The sequence below is a fragment of the Leucopleurus acutus genome (genome assembly GCF_964270905.1).
Source record: "Leucopleurus acutus genome assembly, chromosome: 14".
Classification (NCBI taxonomy): Eukaryota; Metazoa; Chordata; class Mammalia; order Artiodactyla; family Delphinidae; genus Leucopleurus; species Leucopleurus acutus.
Genome location: NC_139156.1, coordinates 816,935 through 834,830, shown reverse-complemented (window position 1 = coordinate 834,830; position 17,896 = coordinate 816,935). Strand labels below are relative to the sequence as shown.

Below are 17,896 nucleotides of genomic sequence, written 5' to 3'. Positions count from 1 at the left end.
GAAACAGGACCACACGCTCGCTGTCTGGGGCAGAAGCAGCAGCAAAGGATACATCTGAAGTTGTCCGCGTCGACCGCGATGCAGTCGGGGGGGATGATCCGGGACACGACGCGCTGCAAAGACAGGCAGGCGTCCTTGGGGATGCGTCCTGGGGGCACGGCCGGACCTCGGGCCCCGCCCGGCTCTCCGCCTCAGCGGGGCCTCGACCACCTACCTTTGCTCCCTTCTTTGCTGTGCCTCTCTTTCTGTGATCTTTACCTCTGCTCTCCTTTTTCACATTCCCTTCTGTTGAGACAATAACAAGAAGTGGTGATGTCCTGGAACTAGACAGAGGCCGTGGTACACGACGTTCGAATGCTTAAATGGTTAATTTTATATTACGTGAATCTCACCTCAATGAAAAAAACAAGAAGTGGTGTGAACAGTTGATTTCCATTTTTGTAAAGTTGAAATGGCAGTAATCTCTCAAAGGTAAAGGCTCACAGGGTTGGGAAAGGCCCGGGCCAGGAGACCTCAAGAAAGGAACGGCCGCCAGAGGTTCCCGGGCCCATGCGGCTGCCCAATCACACCTACCGGTGCACCTGCTGAGCTGGCCCAGTCGCAGAGGGCTGGGCCCTGCTGGCCCCTCTCCCTCTTGCAGGAGTATTTACACCTGCCCCCGCTGTGCTCCCATTCTGGTGAAGGTAACCGAAAATAATGCCAGTTTCCTTCATTCCCGTCTGGCCACCTCAGAGATGTAAGCGCTGATGTGGGCCTCTCTGCCGTGTCCCAGCCTTATGGGGGCACCGCTGGGAAGCAGCTTGCCCTAGATTTGGATGGCTTTCTCCACCAGGATGAGAAGAACTCCTGGTTTGCTAAGAATTTCTATTACGGATGAATGCTTTTTTTTTTTTTTGCGGTATGCGGGCCTCTCACTGTTGTGGCCTCTACCGTTGCGGAGCACAGGCTCCGGACGCGCAGGTTCAGCGGCCATGGCTCACGGGCCCAGCCGCTCCGCGGCATGTGGGATCTTCCCGGACCGGGGCACGAACCCGTGTCCCCTGCATCGGCAGGCGGACTCTCAACCACTGCGCCACCAGGGAAGACCCGAATGCATGCATTTTATCAAATGCTTTTTTTCCTGCATCATCTTGGATGTTTATAAGTTCGATTTCCCTTTAATCTGTTCCTCTGTGATACCTGTAAGTTTTTAAGGTCAGACTGGGTGATGAAATGTTGCATGTTTCTTTCTTTCTTTGCTACTCCTGAGAAGTTTGGGTGTCAGGGTCTGGACTGGCCAGAAGAAGGATGGCTTTTTTTTCTTCTACCTGGGGAGACATGTATAGACTGACATGAACGGTTTCTTGAAATTTTGGTAGAATTCAACAGAAAAATGGTAAAAGCAATATTTTTTGTGGGGAAATGTAAATGTATTGATCGTCCTTTCTTCGCTATGAGGCCGCTGGGTTTTCTTTCCTTCTTGAGTCTCCGAGTATTTTTGAATATATTGTCAAAAGTTGTTCATAATATTCTCTTAAATCTCTGATGCTCTTTAGAGCTGGTGTCTCTTGTATTTCTCATATTGTTTATTTATGTCTTGTCTGTTTTTTTCTGGATTATTCTCACCCAAATGTGTCTATTTTATGAGGTTATTTTTTCCCAAATAACTAATTTTTGTCTTTGCTTCCTATTTTGTTTTGGGGTCTGTTCGTGATCCTTTAAGCATTTAAAGCTAAAGGATCCTTCTAGATTCTGCTGTGGTAACATCCAGCCATCTTTGGCATTCCTATCATTGCTTCTTCTGAGTCCCGGGAGTTTTTAGAAGTCAGTGTTTTAAAATTTCCAGATGTATGGGATTTTAAAAAATCCGTCTTTTGGGAATTGGTTTCTAACTTAACCACATGTGGCCTCAGCCAGTTTCTGTGATTGTTTCACGTGCACCTGAAAAGAATGGGAGTCTCTAAGTCTTAGACGCAGGGCCCACGTGTCTGTTAAGCCAAGTCTGTTAAGTGCGTTGCCGCAATTCTCGCTGTTGGCGCTCTTTCTGCTTGTCTGACCTTTCAGTCGTGGGGGCGTGCGGGAATCTCCCATCGTGGGAGTGGCCACCAGCCTCGCCCCCGGTGCTTGTTACTTGCTGCTTCCCGTATCGAGGCTCTTTGATCCTCCCACGAACTTCACCGCTATCACTGTGTGATGACCCTGCGGACGACGCCCGCGGCGGTGAAGTCGGCTCCGGCGGACAGTGCGATGGAGGCCCTTTTGGGGGCTCGCCCGCCCAGCTCCTCTTTCCGCTCTTCTGCTTTCTGGCTTTTGTGCCCCCTTTCTGTTCAGGAGAGTCTCACGTGGCAGGCATCCTGTCTATGTGCTCTTGTTTACGGTGTCTTTAGTCGGCAGGTGTGCTGCACTCACTGGTTCGGTTCCTGATCTAATGGATGGGCCACAGCACCTTTTCGCCCGTGGGTTCTCCGTCCTCCCTGCTCCGTGTGTGCATCTCCACCACTGGCTCTTTGTAACTCGACTGAGGGGTTGGTTCACTTTTTTTTCTTATTCATTTTCCCTCTTTACTGGTTTGGAATTTATACACCAGTTATGCTCTTTCGTGATTATCCTTAAAGGTTTGCCATGAATATGTAACACTCAAAGGGCATTCCTCCAGCCTGAAGGGCTCAAGGCTCTGAGAACACTTCACTCTGGGACCTGCAGAATCCTTTTTATCCCCACTCCGTAATGCATTGAAAAGACTTCACTCACATTTATGCAGTATTTTTGTTACTTTATGGTGAGAGTTTGTATTAGGGTCTAGTTGCTGCTGTAACAAATTACCACAAATGTTGGGACTTAAAACAACACCAATTTATTACCTTACAGTCTGGAGGCAGGAGTCGAAAGGGGTCCCACTGGATTAAAGTCCAGGTGCGAGGGAGGCTGTTCCCCTTGGGAGGCTCCGGAGGAGAATCGGCTCCCTTGCCTTCTCCAGCCTCCAGAGGCGCCACGAGCCCCTTCCGCTACCTCCGCACCCTCCTGCCTCCCTCTTTTCAGAACCCTGGCGATGACACTGGGCCACCCAGACAATCAGGACAGCCTCCCCATCTCAGGACCCTTCACTGAATCACATCTGCAAAGGCCCTTTTGTCACATCAGGGCACCTCCTCTTGGGCCCAGGGTCAGGGCGTGGGCACCTTTAGGGACGCTATTCTGCTAACCCCACCAGGGGGTGGTCTGCTCCTCCAGACAGCGCTGGCGGCGCAGAGCGGTGGGGACAGGAAGGCCCTTTCAGTAAATGGGGCGTGCACAGCGGGGGACTCACGTGGGAAAGAGAGACCTGCCCCTTATCTCACACTGTGTGCAAAACCGATTTCGGATGGAAGGTATGTGAAGACGTGAAGGACAAAAAGAGAGACACATTTAGAAGACATCATAGAACCTTCATGATCTTCAGGTAAGAAGATATTCTTTATAAAAAGACTCCAAAAGCACCAGCTGTTAAGAGAAGATGGATACATTGGACTATATTCAAATATTTTGTTCACTAAGAGGTACCACGTAAAGGAGTGAAAAGACCAGCTGCAGACTGGGAGGACATCTGTAGTTCATAAAATGATCAGAAAATTTATACAAACCTAAAGAACAAAAGGCAGATAACCCAAGAGAAAAACTGGCCAAAGACTAGAACGGATTTTCACAAGTGAGGACATCAAACGGCCCATAAAATGTGGAAGGGCTGGGCTCGCCAGCAGCAGGGGCTGCAGATTGGGGGGGCTTGAGCCCGAGGCCCCGCCCGCAGCTCCTGGTGAGCCCAGCACCGTGGCCTCTTGGGGGCGCAAGACCTGTTCTCTCTCCCGTCCTTTGTATCTGGCCCATTAGCGTCCTTTTATTTACGCTGATTTCCTTAAAGAAGCATGTTTGGGACCTTGCGTTTCCATTCCCAAAGGTGATCTTTACCTTTTAACTGGGATGTTTTGACCTTGTGCGGAGACTGTGATTACTGATGTGGTTGGGTGGAAACACACCATCTTGCTGTTTGTTTTCTATTTGTCCTGTCTCTTCTTTGTTCCATGTCCCTTCTTTTTTCTGCCTTTTTCTGATTAATCATATTTTTTTTATGATTCCATTTCGACTTCCTCGTTGTGTACTAGCTGTACCTCTTTGTTTCTGTTTTCAGTGGCTGTGCTGGTCCAGTAGCCCGAGCCTCCATTCTCCACCCCCCACCAACCTTTGCTGCCCCACAAGTTACATTTAGATAATGCTGTAGAACCCCACGACACGTTGCTATTATTTTTCACTCCAAGCTGTCAAAATCTTTTTTTTTTTAAATTAATTAATTTATTTTTGGCTGTGTTGGGTCTTCATTTCTGTGCGAGGGCTTTCTCCAGTTGCGGCGAGTGGGGGCCACTCTTCATCGCAGTGCGCGGGCCTCTCACTGTCTCGGCCTCTCGTTGTGGAGCACAGGCTCCAGACGCACAGGCTCAGTAGTTGTGGCTCACGGGCCCCGTTGCTCCACAGCATGTGGGATCCTCCCAGACCAGAGCTCGAACCCGTGTCCCCTGATCGGCAGGCAGACTCTCAACCACTGTGCCACCAGGGAAGCCCCTGTCAAAATCTTTTAAAGAGATTTTAAATTAAGAAAAAAGCTTTAAATATTGACCCACCTAATTCCAGTTTCTGGTGTTTATTTCTCTGTGCAGATGCAGGTTCCCATCCTTTTTTCTCCTGCCTGGAGAACACTCTGCAGCATTTCTTGTGGGGTAGGCAGGCCTGCTGGGGAAGAATTCTTTCAGCTCACCTATTTCTGAAAAAGTATTTCACCATTGTTTTTGAGAGTTATTTTCAAAAATAACTGCATTGATAGATATTTTCTTTAATAATTTAAAGCCGTTCCTCACGGCTTGCATTGTTTCAGCCGAGAAGTCTGCTAACTCTCTTGTATTTGTTTCTGGATATATAATGTGTCTCTTTTCTTTGGCTGCCTGGAAAATACTCTGTCACTGGATTTAATCACTCTGACTACAATGGTCCCTGGTATGGTTTTATGTCTTGTTGGGGATTCATTGAACTTCTTGGGTCTGCAGGATTACAGTTTCCATCAAAATTGGGAAAAGTTGGCCATTATTAACTCAAATGCTCCCCCTGCAAAGACTCCAGTGACAGGCAGGTGCAGCCGCTTCACTTTGTCCAGCAGCTCACTGGTGCTCTGTTTCTGTTTCTGTTTTTGTTTTTTTTCAGTTTTTTCCTGCTGTTACTTCTTCAGGCTCACTAGTCTCTTCTCCTGTCATGTCAAGTTGCATGAATGCTGCCCAGGGCATGTCCCTCCTCAGCAGAAGTTCAGTTCTGGTCCGTTTTACATCTTCCGTGTCTTTGCTTACCGCCTCCTGGAACACCTGGATGATATTTCCAGGAACTGTCACCTGGGTCACCTCTGGTTCGCTTTCGATTGGCTTTTCTCTTAACCACGGGTCTTTGCATGCCAGGTGGTTTTTGATCGGACGTCAGACATTTTGAATTTTCCCTTGTTGGGTCCTGGATTTTTAAAAACACTCTATCCATCTTGAGCTTTATTTCGAGATGTGGTTAAGTTACCTGGAAATAGTTTGATCCCTTGAGGCCTGTTTTTAAGTTCTGTTGGTGGGACTAAAGCCAGTCTCCCTAGTGCAGACAGGCAATGCCCTCTGGTTCCTGTACCTGATAGCTGTGAATTATAAGATGTTCCATTCTGGCTGTAGTCTCCACACACGCTTGCACTGACCGGCTCTCAGCAGAAGACTGAGGGGGACCCTCTGCAGGTCTCTCCTCCCAGGACCGCCTTGGGTGCCCAGTCCCTCATCTCCTCACCTCGGGGAGACCGCCAGGCTCTGCCTGGTCCCCCCACCCCCGCCACCATGTGCTACAGCCTGTAGACTCTCTCCAGGCAGAAAGCTGGGGCTCACCTGCTTGTTTCTCTCTCTTGGGGATTGCTATCCCCCACTGCCTGTTCTCCAATATCTGAAAACCGCTGTTTCATATATTTTTCAAATTATTTATTTATTTATTTATTGATGTGGACCATTTTTAACGTATTTATTGAATTTGTGACAATTCAACATTAGCTCCCCGACCAGGGATCGAACCTGCACTCCCTGCATTGGAAGGTGAAGCCTTAACCACTGGACTGCCAAGGAAGTCCCTGTTTCATGTATTTTTGTCTGAGTTTTTGTTCTTCCAGCTGGAAGGGCAAATGTGGTCCCTGTCACCTCATCTTGGATGAAAACAAAAGTCCAATCTATCTACTTTTAATGTAATTTGATATTTATCGTAGTGCAACATACATGCAGAAAACTGCACACAGCACCAGTGTACATCCTGGAGAATTTTCACACCCCAGGCACATCCAAGTCACAGAACATGATCATGCCTGAGTCCCCAGCCACCCCCAGGCCAAGCCAGGTCCCCCTTGTCCTCTCCCTCATTGCCTCTCATCATCTGATTGATGACTAACTGTGTAGTTGGTTGGTTAGCACCAGTCCCCTCCTTTGAAACAGAAGTATGTGAGGCCAAGAACAAAGTTAAATTTCCCGTTCAGGGCACGTTTGGCACCTAACAGAGCACCGGCTCATAGCAGGTGTTCTCTGAATGAACCAGGGCCTCGAGAAGTATGGTAACATCTGATAACTATTTTTTGACAAGAGTTACATTCTCTTATCGTGAAAGTCACTTAAATATTTGCATTTTAAAGTCAAGTATCAGTGTAGCTCTTACCTGTCTCCTTTCTATGCAGGCGGTTCCACAGCATCTGGAGAGAAAACTCTCGTGACACGGAGGAGACCATCCCTTCATCGAACACAGAGAGACCTTCTAACGGCAGCTCCAGAAGGTGCCTGTCAGCGATCAGGATGACGTTGTCTGCGACCTCAGGCTGCACTGTGGGCGGGAACGCCAGCGGCTACCAAGGCAGCGGCAGACACCTGAGGGCCAGGCTCTGCCCCTTGCCACTGAGGCCGTCTGGCTGCTGCGCAGCCCCCGCCTGGCGGGAGACGCGGAAAGGATCTGAGCCGGGCACAGCTCGCAGGCACGCCAGCGCCGTCTTGGGGGTACATGCTGGTTTTGACGGTGCGGCCGGGTCACAGCCAGGACCTGGACAGAGGCCAGGCCATGGGGACATCGGGTCTCCTGAGGTTCTGAGGGCCGCCCAGGCTCCGCAGCCTCACCAGGGAGCCCCTTCAAGGGACGAACATCTGCACGAACCCCCCTCCCCGAGGGCCGTCCAGGCAGGGGCCACGGCCTCTGGGGACAGCTCCGTTCGAGGAAGGGTAGTGGCGCTCCCCTGACACCACGGCTTCTCCAGCCGCCGGGAAACCGGTGCAAAGGCTGAGGCCACCAGACATGTCAATGGAATTGATGTGTTTGCAAAGTCAAGTTACTTAAAGTCCAGCGGGTTTTCATCTGGGAACGTTTAGGGCAGAAGCTCCGTCACACAAGTGGTCACTGGGCTCCCGGCAGCTGCACACCTCGGCGCGGCCTGGGACCTCGGGCACCGGGTGGCTCAGCCACGGGGCAGGTGGCGGGGAGCAAACAAGAGCACTTCATCTTCCACGTAGGAAAGCAGCAGACTGCTGACCTGGGAGGCCCGTCTGCCCTCCTGCCGTCTGACGTGCTCAGGAGGGTGACGGCGACATCACCATGGTTTCTGCCCGGGCATCCGGCAGGGCAGGGGCATCTGCGGTTGCGTGGGCAGTGGCGGGGTGGCGCGAACCTTCCGGGAAGGCTGCCCCCAGCGGCCCCGCTGCAGCCACAGAGAGCGCAGCTCTGCCGGCCTCCATCCCACAGACACGGACCTGGGGCCCCACTCACCCTGCGGCAGGGACTCTTCCCTCTCCTTGTCTTTGCCCTTGTATTTTCCCAAATCCGCAACAACTGTGGGAATCGGCGCTCTGAAAGGCAAAGGCAGAGATTCAGTTTTTAAAACTCCATGAAAATCACTGAGAACAGGGACAGCATCTCCTCAGGCTGTTCCCACCAGGGCAGTGAGGGCCACAAGACTCTCCCGGCCCGCTGTTGGGGACCGGTCTCCTGAGATGCGGGCAGGGACAACAGGCAGGATGTGAACACACAGGATTCAGGATGCTCTGGCCTGCTGGCCAATCAGGGAAGTTCACCTGCCCGACTCTCTACCTTCTCTCCCACCAAACACAGACCCAAGGGGCCAGGCGCTTCACCGTGCTCTCCCCTCCTTCTCACACCCAGGCCAGCGGCTCAGAGGGCGGCAGGGGCCCGTACGGCGGGGACGCCCCCAGAAAAGGTTTCAAGCAGGGCCAGACTTCCTCCCGACGGCAGGCGGACAGAGCCCGGGCTTCTGTTCTCAAAGAGCCTGTGCACGTCTCCCGTTTAATCGAACGGTCCGATTCAGCGCAGAGAGAATCCCGCCAAGCCTACGGCGCTGTGGCCTCAGAGATGCGAGTTTCTACGAAGGAAACAGCTCTGACTTTCCCACGCCCACAGCCAGTCGCTCAGCTGGCCCTGGGACTCAGGGAGTGCTTGCAGGCCGCGCCCCGCAGCCCTGGGTGTCCCTGTACCTGTGCACACCTGGGTGCACCTGTGGGGACAGAGAGACGACACGACCCTGTACCTCGAGGGCTCGGGCAATCCAGACGGCGCCTGCTCTCCGCACCCTGTCCCTGAGCTCCTCAGGAATCAGCCCTCGATGGGTACCTGGCTTCCGGGGGGCAGCTGAGCAGCGGGAACAGTGGCCTCAGATACTCCTCCATGGGCTTCACGACCTCCGCGAGCCTCTGCACAGCGTGTTCTTCCCCTCTCAGGGCCGCGCCCTCTGACTCCTTCTTGCCCCAAAGACAGCCGCAGTCAGAGGCGTCAAAGGGGAAGAGGGGCGAGACCCTGCAGGCGACCCCCCAGGACAGGCCCAGCTCAGCAGCCAGCAGCCCCCCCACCCCCGACTCCTCTGCCAGCATCGCGGAGGCGTCTGCAACAGACTTGGCTCAAGGATTGGTCCCGTGCCTGGTCGGGAGCCTGACCCGGCGTCCAGCAGCGTCTGGGGGGTGGTCCTCGCCCAGGCCTCCCCACCCTGCCCTGCGGGGTGGAAGCAGCCCTGGCACCGGGCTCGGGGCCTCACCAAGCCTGGGCTCAGGGCCGTGTCCTCACTGTGTGCCTCAGCTTGGGTGTGCTCCCGGAACTGCTGGGCACTGGCCAACAGGGAGGAGAAGGCGGCTGGGCTCACGGCCATACGAGTCACCTTGCAGGAGCCTGCACAGACAGACGCCGCCGCTGTCCCCACACGCGGCTTCGCAGAACGCCCCCCGGGGCTGAGGGGACCGCGGGTGGGAACGGGTGCGCACGCTCGGCCTTGGTGCCGGTGGGCGCACCCCTGCACACACCCCGAGGGTGGTGCTCCGGCAGAACTCACCCCCGACCTGGGGCAGTTTGCCTTTGGCTGCGGGGATGAACTTGGATTTCTCGTAGGCAGCGCCATACAGATGGGTCCTGTTGGCAGGACGTAGGGTGGGGTCAAAGCCCGGCTCCGGGGATCCCAGAGGAGCCCCGACGACGAGGCCGACTCTGTACCACATACCCACCCTGCTGGGAACAGGAGCCTCCTCCCTGCGGTGCCCCAGCCAAGTCAGACACAGGGTTAAAACCGGCCCCTGGGGGGTCTGTGTGCGGTGCTGCCAGAGGCTGGGACACCAGCTTCTCCCCAGACCAGTGGGTTCTGCGCCACTTGAGCAGTGAACTTCAGACCAGGGCCACGTGCTGGCGGGAGGTGGCACCGTGCCCTCTCCCCTCCCCGGGTCGTACGGGCCAGCCTGGCCATCGTGGCAGAGGGACAGTCGCCCCCCGCCTCCACCCTCAGCGGGCAGCCCCCGCCGGCCTGTCTGTCCCTCGGCTTGGCAGCCCCGTGCTGTGTCCACAGGGACCTTAGCGGGCAGAAGCCTGGGTAGCAAGCCCGAGAACAGGAGAGAGAAGGCCTCACCTGTCCCGTGAGTGGTGCAGAAAGAGGATCCGAAAAGTGGGAGGGATTTCACTCAAGAAGTTAAAGTGCTGTTCGGTGACCCAGAGATTCTGCCAAGCCTGCGGGGGGCAGTCAGGAGTCAGCGCCGGGCGGCGGCTGCGGGGCCGGGCGCCGCCACAAGGGGGCAGCAGACGCACGCGGACTTCACCGCTGCCCTGGACACTGGCTCCGCCGGTACCGCCAGAGCCCGACCCGCCGCCGCACACCCGCAAAGGCACCGAGTCCAAAGGCGCACGGAAAAGCCCCGGCACGTCCTGCAGCACAGCTGGCGCCCTCTCCCCTCCCCGCGGTCCCAGCGCCCCCCGCGCAGACACCGGCAGGGCACGCGCAGGACCCGCGCTCCCGGCCCGCAGGCCGCGGGGGGCGGGGGCGGCCGGCGGTTCAGCCTGCCCGGACCCGGGTCCCCCTTCTCTGCGGGGAAGGGTCCGCAGCGGGGGCCACACAGCACCCCGCGGGCCGCCTCCCCGAAGAGCAGCGGTCGCTCAGAAGCCCATTCCCCACTTTCGGATGAAATGAGCTTCAGCTTTGCCCAAGCCGACCAGCGTCGGCACTCAAGCCCACGGAGGTGCGGAGGGGCTTCTGGGACGCTTGCCCCGGCGGCCAGCGGACACACGGAAGCCGTGGGAACGGCGCTCGGGAGGCTGCGGGCTGCTCACAGGGGCCACGGCCTCGCTCCAGGGGAGGCGCCGGCAGGCTTCCGCAGCTCGGGCGGCCCGCTGTGCGAGGCCCGGGCCCTCCGCGCTGGCGCACGTGGCGGCTGACCCCGCTGCCCTTTGCTGCCTGCAGAGTGTCCCATCGGTGAGGGCACCGCTTCTCGTCCCTTCTGTGGCCACTGGGCACCTGGGTGGGCTCCCTTTTTGGGCCACAAATGCTGCTGTGACGTCTGTTCTTTGGGGACCACCGGCCGCAGGGGAGTTGCTGGGGGACGTCGCTTCCAAAGGGGCCACCGGGCCCCACCCCCGCCAGGACCCCGCCTGCTCTCCCGCCCTTGGGGTTTGCACCTGTTCCCTTTCGGCTCTTCTGGTGGGTGTCTAGCAGTACCTGAACGGGGCTTTAAGTTTTCCATCTTCCTGATGAGCAGTGAACTTGCGCGTCATTTACAGAGTTTACTGGCCACTTGGGTATCTTTTGTGAAATTCCAGTCTTGTGATTGTTTTCTGTGGGACAGTCAGTCTTTCTCCTGCCGAGAGGGGACACCTCCTGTCTACACACAGGACACCAGCCCCTGGCCCCCCGCGTGTGTTGTATCTCCTCTGGGGCTTGCCTTTTGACTCCTGGGCTATGGTTTTGATGAACACAAGTTCTTACTGTCAGTGCAGTACAACTGATCATTCCCCCTTTGATGGTTAGCACCTCTGTCTCCTGTGTAGTAAGTCTTCCCTACTCCGAAGGCATGAAGAGGTCCCCTTAAAGCTTATTCTGAAAGCTCTGCTGTGTTACCTTCTCAGGTAGAGCTGCCCTTCGTGCAGGGCTGCACCATCCGCTCTTCTGCCCTAAGTGTCGTGCTTTTCATCTGTCAGGTGTGGATGGTGGGTCTGTTTCTGGGCGTTTTCTTGTCCCATCGGTCATTTTCTCCATTTGTGTGCCAATGCCACGCTGTCTTACCTTCTATAGTTTTAAATACGTCTTGGTATCTTGTGTAGTAAGCTGGCGTTTCCTTACAAACATCTTAGTATGGAGCCTTCCCCCACAAATACAGCTGCCTCTGGGCTTACTTAGTTCTTCTTGAATTTTCCTTAGGATAGGTTTGCAGTTTTCAGGGTAGAAGTCATGTGTATCTTTTGTTAGATTTCCCTTAGGTATTTGATTGTTTTTGATGTTACTGAAAACGGTATTATTCGGACATTGTCATTGCTTGTTTGTAACTGGCATGTAGAGATACAAGTCATGTTTACAGCCTTCAGCAGTGACCTGCCAAATCTGCATGTTAAATCTGTTATCGAGAGACTATGATTTTCAAGGCCCACAATCATGCTGATTGTGAATAATCAGTTTTACTTCTTCCTTTTCAGTGCTTCTGCCCTTTATTCGTTTTTTGAGTCTAATTGTTCCATTGAATAGAAGCAGTGATAGCTTTCTTGTGTCATTCTGACTCAAGGAGAAAATTTTTCAAAATTTTAGTATATAGTATGATGTGGGGTTTTTTTTGCGGTACGCTGGCCTCTCACTGCTGTGGCCTCTCCCGTTGCAGAGCACAGGCTCCAGATGCACAGGCTTAGCAGCCATGGCTCATGGGCCCAGCCGCTCCGCAGCATGTGGGATCTTCCCAGACCGGGGCACGAACCCACGTCCCCTGCATCGGCAGGCAGACTCTCAACCGCTGCGCCACCAGGGAAGTCCTGTGGTATGATGTTTGATATGGAGTTTTAAAGACATTCTTTATCAAATTAAGAAAATTATCTTCTATCTTGATATTTTGAAATCACAGACTGGTGCTGAATTTTGACAAATGTTTTTTTTGCGTCTATCAAGATGATCTTATGATTTTCTCCTTTTCCTCCTGTTAATACGGTGAATTATATTGAATGATTTAAAAGTATTAAACCACATGGAACACAGCCATTTGATCCTCATGTATTATCCCTTTTATAATCGCTGGATTTTACTTGCTAATACTTTGTGTCCACGTTGATGAGAGAGATTTTCCTTCCATGTAACGTCCTTGCTGGGTTTCTAGTATCGAGGCTCACTGGGCCTCTTTAAAGACAGTTGGGAAGTATTCCTTGTATTCCTATCCTCTGGAAGTGTTTTGAAGGATTACTTTTTCCTTCAATGTCTGGAAGAATTTATTGGCGAAGCCAGTTGGGTCTGGGATTTTCTTTGTGGGAATGTTTTTAATAAAAGCTGCCATTTCTTGCAGCGATATTATTCAGATTTTCCATTCTGTCCGCTTTGGTAGGTAATATTTTTGGGGGAATTTGTCCATTTCATCCAAATTGTCAAATTTATTAGAGTAAGGTCATAAAAAATAGTCTCTTACTAGCTTCTTGATGTCTGAAGGATCTCGTGATGTCTTTTTATTACCGATACCGAAATTTTTGTTTTCTTTCTCTTTTTTCTTTATCGGGTCTTTCTAAGTGTTTATCAATTTTATTAGTCTTCTCTTTGGAACCAACACTTGTCATGATGATTTCCTCTGCCGTAAGTGTGTTTTAATTTCATGGCTTCTGCTGTTCTCGTTCTTATTTGTTTTCTATTTTTCTTAGGTGTTTTTACTCTAGCTTCTTGAAATCACAGCTTAAATCACTGTAAGACCCTCTTTTGTATTCAAGGCTGTATTTTTCCTCCACGCCCTGTTCTGGACAAGTCTCCTAGGTTTTGATATACAGTATTTTTATTCTCTAAGTCAATTTAAAATATTTTCTAAATTCCATCGTGATTTCCTCTTTGACAAACTGATGATGATAGACATCCTGGTTAATTTCAAGGCAGTTGTGTGTTTTACAGGTATCTCTTAGTTACTGATTTCCGTTTTAATTTCCTTGTGGTTAGAAAACAAACTGAATGACTTCAGTGCTTTGGAACTTGTTGAGGCTCTCGTGGCCCAGGGCTGGTCACACTGGCGCAGCATTCCAGGCCGGGTCTGTCCAGACCTCCTGCACTCACAGATGCCCCACACGCTTCTGCAGGCCACTGCCTCTTCATCTGCTCATCGTGCCAGCAGCCAAGAGGGCGGCTGCAGCCTCCCCGCAGAGCCGGGGGTCTGTCTGCGGCTGCTCTGTCTCTGGCAGTTCTCTTCTGCGCCTTTGAAGCTGCATCACTGGTGCTCATGGATTCAGGACGGTGGTCCGCGCTGCCCGGCTCCTGGGCCGTTTCCCTCCAGTAAGGCATCTTAGCAGAATGCTCACTGCTTCTCACCTGGTAGTGTTTTCACGGTTCATGTACTGCTTCTCACCTCCTCCAGGCTGGCCTGGCCCAGAGCAGCCTGCACCCCGTCTTGCCTCCGCCCCATAGGAGGGAGGATTCCCATCCCTGGGTCACGGCACTGGCTCTCGGCCTGGTGACTTTTTTGGTTGTCACACCTGGGGAGGTGCTGGAGGCCAGGCTGCCGCTGAACACCCACAGCGCACAGGACGGCCCCACCACAGAGGGTCATCCTGTCCTCAGAGGTCAAAAGGAGGAAAGCAGCCGGGTCAAGGTCGGCCCATGCAAGTAACCGTGGAAGCCCCATGAAGGAGGAGGGTGGGCTTGACCAGAGCATCCGGGCCTGTTTTCTCTGTTGAGTTGCATCAAGTTTAATTTCTTTAAATCTCCAATTCATATTTGCTAGTCCAAATAAAAGCAGAGGTGCTATTAGCTACCATGCTCTGCAAATTTCTTTCAAAATTAAACTGTAAGACTTGACTGAGTATAAAACTTTTCTTCAAACACAGTGAGGGCTGAAAGCAGAGCCCCGGGGTACTGTCCCCCTCGCGGCCTGCTGCAGCCCCTGGGCATTTGTACTTGCGAGCTCGCTGACTCTCGCTGTCACCGAGGAGGTGGGTTGCTATCCCCCCACCGGGCCCATGAGGAAGCTGCAGCTCAGAGAGGTTGAGTGACCCTCCCGGAGCCACACAGCAAGCCAGGATTTGGACTCGGTCCGAGTATGTCTGCAGAGCCGCGGGGCCAGGGGCAGGGTCAAGGGCGTCCCTAGCTTGGTCACCTTGGATATGGCGGCCAGTCTCTGCTCCACGCTGGCAAACAGGTTGGTGGACGTCCTCTCCTGGCACCTCAGCCTGTGCTGCAGCTGCAGCAGCGCGGCCAGCTGTGAGCTGCTGGTGTTGGCCGTGGCCGTGAGCAGGACGTCTCGCATGCCCTCCGAGGCTGAGCAGCTCTGAAACAGACCACGGAGGCTGCCGAGGGGCCCGGGCGCCATCCAGCGCGGGTGGGCGCCCAGGTGCTCCTCCTGGCAGCCGGCACAGCCGCGGGGCGAGGTCAGGCCGGACCTTCACCGCTGTGCCCGCAGGCCTGCAGCTCAGGATGCAGGGAGGAGGGCTCGACGCTCTTGCCCTACGTCGCAGGAACACGAGCTTGGAGGGCTTCTGCTGCTCGTGCACCCGTGAGCCTCCGGGCAACCTCGGGGGGCCGGCCCCCTTCTCTTGGTGCCCACGGTGCTTCCTCCAATGAGCGCCACCCTTGAGGCAGAGCCCAATTGCAGCCTGGCTGGCAGGGCCACCAACGGAGGGAGCACCGGGGTCTCGGGGACCCTCCTTCTCCCCAGTGGCTAAGAGGGACCTTGTGGAAGGCGCCCAGAGCAGAGCGCACCTGAGACAGCGCCAGGAACTGGCAGGTGGCCGCAGGGTCCAGGGTGCCGACACACTCCACCATCTCCAGGCTGGCGGCTGCGGCGATGTCCAGGAGGTTGCTGCCCAGGGCTACCTGCAGGCACTGCAGCAGCACCTCGGACGCCTGGGCCAGGTACCGCTGGGCCAGCGCCATCCTCCTCTGCGGGGAGAGGCTCAGGCTCAGGCCGGCTCCGCAGGCAGGGCGCGCCCGGGGCGGGGCTGGGGGCTGGGGCAGGGGTACCTTCAGATCCCAGCCTTTCCTGCTGTGCCCCTCGGGGGTGGCCCTGAGGGCCAGCAGGCCGCCGTAGGGCCCCTTGCGGTCCTCGTCCTCCTGGATGATCTCCAGACACTCGCGGCTGTTCAGCTCAGCGCCCCCCTACGGAACACGCACCTCCAGTCGGCCCGCACGTCAGCACGGACGGCAGTGCCCGCCGTGGCCAGGCGTCTCTGTAGGACCCCGGGGTGAGGGCGCTGTGGGCGCTGGGCCGGCATCTCGCTGATTTGGGTGACCGGCAGGACCCTGGCCCAAGAGCCTGGTGTTCGGCAGGTACAGCCAGGGTGGGGCCTCGGCGCGCTCAGGTCAAGGGCCTTCTGTGCTCACTGCCCTTCAGTCCTTCAGAATCACCTCCCCCGGCATCAGGCCGGCCAGGACCCGGGGAGCCAGCTGCCAGTCTGCCCCAGGGGCCCGGGGGGCGAAGGCACAAACAAGGCCCTCCTGTCTGCAAGACAAGCCCCCTGACGGGGTCCTCAGGGTGCCAAGGGAAACTGCCTAGGGGGCAGCAGGCCCAGGAGGACTCGGGTTGAAGGGGAGCCCTGGGTTTGAGGGGACATGACACGAAGTGAGGCCTGGGGGGCACGTTTCCCCAGCGGCCCCTGCGAGTTGGGGTGTGGTGAGGGCCGCTTCATAGATGGGACGCCCGCTCAGAAAGGAGCTGTGTATCTGGTCCACGTCTGCCTGACTCAGAGCCACCTGCTCTGGTGCTCAGTAAATACAGGTTGAACAAGGGGCCAAACGCCATCAATTCACTCAAATGTGAGTCACGTCCTGCGGCCTGGAGACCCAGGACAGACAGTCACGGGCTGACCCCGGGGCCTGCACACCCAGCTGGGTCAGGGAAGTGGAGGCACCAGCCCCAAATCACACAGGGGTGCGGCGCCTGGCTGCTCGGGGCTGGGGGTCTCCTGAAAGAGCAGGGTCTACGGGGATAAGCCTGGCTGCACCGCCAAGCAGGTGCCTTCCAGTTGGAGGAGGTGGCACCTGCAGAGGCGGCTAGGACGGTGACCTGGAGCTTCCACGGCCAGCAGTGGCAGTGGCTGTCACCAGAGCTCCTTCCGAGGGGCGCCAGGCCTGCTGGGCAGCCTTGTGGGGGGTGAGGAGTGCTGGAGAGAAGGGTGTGGGCTTCTGTGCACTGATGCAGCTGCTGGGGTCAGGGCTTCACCTGACCGTATGGGTGGGGAAGGGGAGTGAGGGGGCGGGGCAGGGGAGTGAGGGGGTGGGGAAGGGGAGTGAGGGGGCGGGGGAGGGAGCGAGGTGGGCGGGGGCCCCCACTGTGCTATAGGATGCAGGTCCAGTGCTCAGGTGCAGGCCAGACGCCCAGGTGCAGCGCTGCCAGGGTGAGGGAGACACCAGGGACACCCACATTTGGGGTGGGGTGGGATGCCCCACTTAGGATGGGTCCGTCCTGCCCTCAGACCAGGACCAGCCGTGTGCCTGCCCTTCCTCTCCCACCCGTTCTTTGCAAAGGGTGGCCGCCCCTCCTCGGGCCTGTCCCCAAAGTCCCTGTCTCCGTCCTTCCCTGCAGGCCCCGGGCAGGGCTGCTGCCGCCCTTTCCTTCCTTCCATAGCCCACATCGCCCTTCTTGACGGGGATGATCAGAGACCTGTTTGCTACCTCAGTTCTTACTGAGGTCAGGTGAGCTCTAAATATCTTGTTTCTGTTTTTTAAGCGCAGGTGGTAGGTTTGTGAACCAGCCAGAAGCAGAAGCACATACCAAGAGGCTCTCCTCCCAGTAGAAGGCGGGGTGCAGGGGGTCTGCGTGCACGGCCAACAGGTGCAGGGCCTTCCCGGCCAGGCTCAGGAGCTGGGCACGGAGCTCCACGCAGCCGGTGCACAGTGGCTGCAGGCTCCCCAGCTGGGCCAGCACGGTGTGCGCCAGGGTCCGCTTCAGGGTGAACCACTTCTTCAGGGACACAGACCGCCTCAGTTACTCCACCCCCGCCCCAGAAACGCAATAGGCCCACCACTGCTGCCCCTCCCCAGTGGGACCCACCCTCTAACACCCCATGCATTGTGGCGAGGGTCTCCAAGGGTCAGGTGTTGGGAGGGTCTGAAGTCTGCTGATGGAACCTTAATTTGGGGCTGACTGACAAGGACATGAGTTTGTATGCAGCTCCATTTCAGGACTAATTTGATCCATTTAGAGTTACATCAAATTATTTGATTCATACTTCATGAAATCTAAGACAACGTCTAAAATGCCAGGACATGTTTCCCTAAAACAAATATTTTGCAAATGTAACTTATTTTCTCAACAGACTGCAGCTGACCTTTATGGACTCCTTACTGTGACGACATGGCCGTCAGAGCAAACTCGCGCCTTGGGAAGGGAAGCCGTCTGTGCACAGGGGGTCTCCCCCTAAGTACGACCCCGCTTTCATT

At 55.3% G+C, this 17,896-nt stretch overlaps 1 protein-coding gene across 1 annotated transcript in view; it reads right to left on the bottom strand.

Moving 5' to 3' along the window:
- CFAP46 (cilia and flagella associated protein 46) overlaps positions 1-17,896 on the bottom strand; it is a gene marked incomplete at both ends in the record, with an annotated part of 88,738 nt that overhangs the window by 4,466 nt on the left and 66,376 nt on the right. Inside the window, 12 exons of the mRNA XM_082855190.1 lie at positions 53-113; positions 215-285; positions 6,712-6,873; positions 7,804-7,883; positions 8,662-8,786; positions 9,080-9,210; positions 9,371-9,447; positions 9,935-10,032; positions 14,616-14,786; positions 15,218-15,397; positions 15,479-15,613; positions 17,229-17,417. Of these exons, the coding sequence (XP_082711316.1) occupies positions 53-113; positions 215-285; positions 6,712-6,873; positions 7,804-7,883; positions 8,662-8,786; positions 9,080-9,210; positions 9,371-9,447; positions 9,935-10,032; positions 14,616-14,786; positions 15,218-15,397; positions 15,479-15,613; positions 17,229-17,417 (1,480 nt within the window). The remainder of the gene's footprint in view (positions 1-52; positions 114-214; positions 286-6,711; positions 6,874-7,803; positions 7,884-8,661; positions 8,787-9,079; positions 9,211-9,370; positions 9,448-9,934; positions 10,033-14,615; positions 14,787-15,217; positions 15,398-15,478; positions 15,614-17,228; positions 17,418-17,896) is intronic.